This window comes from Octopus bimaculoides, chromosome 13 (assembly GCF_001194135.2).
Source record: "Octopus bimaculoides isolate UCB-OBI-ISO-001 chromosome 13, ASM119413v2, whole genome shotgun sequence".
NCBI classification, from domain to species: Eukaryota; Metazoa; Mollusca; class Cephalopoda; order Octopoda; family Octopodidae; genus Octopus; species Octopus bimaculoides.
This window is the reverse complement of record NC_068993.1, coordinates 8,356,063-8,357,658: the sequence shown is the minus strand read 5'-3', so window position 1 is coordinate 8,357,658 and position 1,596 is coordinate 8,356,063. Positions and strand designations below refer to the sequence as shown.

The window sequence follows — 1,596 nt, the reverse complement described above, 5'->3', positions numbered from 1 at the left end:
ATATATGCATGCATACATGCATATATACATATATAAATACATACATATACACACACACATATATATTTGCATGTATGCAGCTGCCAACACACACACACAAACACATACAAGCGCACCCACAAATATGTTAATGTGGATGCATGACGTATGCGTTCGTGTTGTGTGTTGAACATGATAACAGCAATGATTATGATGACGACTACGACGACTACGACGACGGTTGTGATGATGAGACAGAGTGGAGGACAAGGGACTTTCAATGGTGAAACATGATGGTACCAACAACGCGCATCACCATTAGTCTTGTTTTCACGATTTCTCTTAAGACTGAACGCATCTTATCATCATAATCGACGTTCTTGTCTTTTATCGTAGTCTCTGACATCATTATCGTCATCATCATCGTCGTCGTCATCATCATCATCATCATCATCATCATGACCATCGCCATCGTGGTGGTGGTGGTGGTGGTGGTGGTGGCGCTTTCCGACACTAATAGTCGATAAAACAACCAATGTTTCTCACGATAAATTTCGATCTTATAGTCGTAGTAACATCAACACAGAAATGTCGGCAACTCGGATTTGCGACGACATCATAGATGTTAGCTGTCACAATCGGTAAGCCCCGAATTCCACTTTTAAACTTTGCTATGCTGCCATTCACTGAAAGTAAATGAAAAAATAAAAGAAATAATATAAAAAATATAAAAGAAATTAAGTAAAAATAAAATTGATATACTCTTTACTCTTTTACTTGTTTCAGTCATTTGACTGCGGCCATGCTGGAGCACCGCCTTTACTCGAGCAAATCGACCCCAATACTTATTCATTGTAAGCCTTGTACTTATTCTATCGGTGTCTTTTGCCGAACCGCTAAGTTACGGTGACGTAAACACACCACCATCGGTTGTCAGGCGATGTTGGGTGACAAACACAGACACACAAACACAGACACACACACACACAAACACACACACACACACACACATACACATATATACGACAGGTTTCTTTCAGTTTCCGTCTACCAAATCCACTCACAAGGCTTTGGTTGGCCCGAGGCTATAGCAGAAGACACTTGCCCAAGGTGCCACGCAGTGGGACTGAATCCGGAACCATGTGGTTGGTAAGCAAGCTATTTACCACACAGCCACTACTAAATATTATTTTACTATTTTTGTGCTTTTAATTTAAAAAGCAAATAAATAAACTACATAAAAATATCTAAATAGATAAAATAACTAATAAAATAATTATATGCGGTGATGGAAGTACAACTGTGACCTAGACGGGGCTCCATCATGGCCGGGTATAGACTCTCAAACTGATTCCAGTACTTATGTTTGTACTTAAATACCGCTAACTTAGGGGACATAAATAAACTAGCACACACACACATACATATGTCTACTATATGCCATTTTAAACTTGTGATTACCTGTGTATACTTTTGTAAATGTGTGTAAGTGTATGTGTGTGTGTGTCACGTCCTATAACTGCCTGTCTCTCTACTTTTGTAGGGTCTTCTCTATTGCTGTCACATGTCTTGATCTCCCTCTCTCTCTCTCTCTCTCTCTCTCTCTCTCTCTCTCTC

General features: G+C 39.6%; 1 protein-coding gene across 1 annotated transcript in view; it reads right to left on the bottom strand.

Moving 5' to 3' along the window:
- Positions 1-6: 6 nt before the first annotated feature.
- Positions 7-1,596, bottom strand: part of LOC106876289 (uncharacterized) — a 6,109-nt gene continuing 4,519 nt past the window's right edge. The window contains exon 4 of the mRNA XM_014924784.2: positions 7-665. Coding sequence (XP_014780270.1) covers positions 493-665 — 173 coding nt within the window. The 3' untranslated portion in view covers positions 7-492. The remainder of the gene's footprint in view (positions 666-1,596) is intronic.